At 45.6% G+C, this 1,516-nt stretch overlaps 1 protein-coding gene across 1 annotated transcript in view; it reads right to left on the reverse strand.

Moving 5' to 3' along the window:
* The window catches only part of LOC106012611, a 9,436-nt gene that overhangs the window by 2,854 nt on the left and 5,066 nt on the right, over window positions 1-1,516 (reverse strand). Inside the window, exon 2 of the mRNA XM_013086063.2 lies at window positions 39-1,372. Within this exon, the coding sequence (XP_012941517.1) occupies window positions 39-1,372 (1,334 nt within the window). The remainder of the gene's footprint in view (window positions 1-38; window positions 1,373-1,516) is intronic.

Below are 1,516 nucleotides of genomic sequence, written 5' to 3' on the forward strand. Positions count from 1 at the left end.
AAAAAAAAAGAGCAATAACACAAGAAAGAAGTCCGCACCTCTCAGCTGTCTCTCGGCTCTGTCCCAACAACCTCTGTGTCTCTAGTCTGCGCAGTCTCACAGGGTCCCCTGACCTGAGCTTCCTCTCTATCTCCGCCCTCAAAGTCTTCATGTCGAACCCGCGACTGTAAATCTTTTGGATTACCTTTTCCTTTCGAACAAGTCTCTTCCCTTCCAGCTCCCGGATTCTCGCGTCGGAGAAGCCCATGGAATAGACGTAGGCAGGAAGGATATTATTGTTCTTTTTATTTCCTTTACATGAGTCAGAACAATATGTATCGGAACCTTCTCCTGACGACGATTTATCACTTTCCTTGTCTTTGCTTTGTGGGGACGTCATCGGCTCATGGTGAGTACTTGTGACGTCTGTGTGTCTTGTGACTCGTGTAGGTTGAAATTTATCACTTTTCACACGTATTATATTAGGATGAATATTTTGTTTTTCTCCATCTTTTCGACACGTTTTAGTTGCAGCGTTGTCTTTGACCGCATTCGATGTATCCACGTCTGTTGGGGTGAACTTGATTATAGTACTTTTTTCTTGCTTTGAATGGTCTCCTATGGATATACTTTTCGTAGTTCGGCTTGTGAGTGGTGTGTTTGACAATGCGTTTTCCGGCGTCTCGTCAAGGAATCGAACCCTTGCCGTCGATCGCGACTGACGGTTTAGCAGTGTCTGATCTGTGCCCTTTGTTGGACGTCTGACGTCTACGACGTTGTTGTCTGTGAGGTCACTTTGGTTCTTATTTAGTTGCCCACTCAGAGTGCGTTGTGGTGTCTGTTTCTTTCTCATGGCGTTCCCAGAGGTTCTGCACTCTTCGTTTAAGACGGGTTCCGATGCTTTAAGGGTTCCTCTGAGGTCATGTTTCGATTTCTCACACATCACAGCTGAACCGTATTTGTATGTCTTTTGCTTTCCTTTTAGAGAACGTTCGAGTCCTTTTTGAGTCCGTTTTACTGTGTCTGCAGATCTCATTTGATCTTCTTTTGGGATCTGTTCGGATGCTTTCTGCTTCACTGTAAGAGAATATAAAGGAACATTACTTTCAGTAATTGAAGCTCGCTGAGAATAATCATCTCCGTCTGCAGCTCCACTTCGCATGTCGATAGATCTCAGACTAGCCTGGTCGGATCTACTGTCTTTGATGCTACACCAAACACCGTCTGAATTTGTTTGACGTTTGTTCGGCTTAACGAAGTTTTTGGCGGGATACTCGTCCCTGAGCACTTCCTGGAAGGCGTGCAGACGTCTGAGAGACTGGCGGGTCTTGTCCATCTCCTGAGTTGACCTCCAGTGAGAGTAGTTGACGTCTTTCTCTAGGACTTTGGTCACCTGGGCAGGAACAAAAACAAAACTGTGTTTTGAATTTGAAGGTAAGGTATACTACGTATAGTTCACCAGCGTCTGTAGTGTAGCGGCTAGGTACTTCACTGTTGCACGCAGAAAACGCAAATCCGATTCCCGAGTGTGTGCGTG

This window comes from Aplysia californica, unplaced genomic scaffold (genome assembly GCF_000002075.1).
Source record: "Aplysia californica isolate F4 #8 unplaced genomic scaffold, AplCal3.0 scaffold00432, whole genome shotgun sequence".
NCBI lineage: Eukaryota > Metazoa > Mollusca > Gastropoda > Aplysiida > Aplysiidae > Aplysia > Aplysia californica.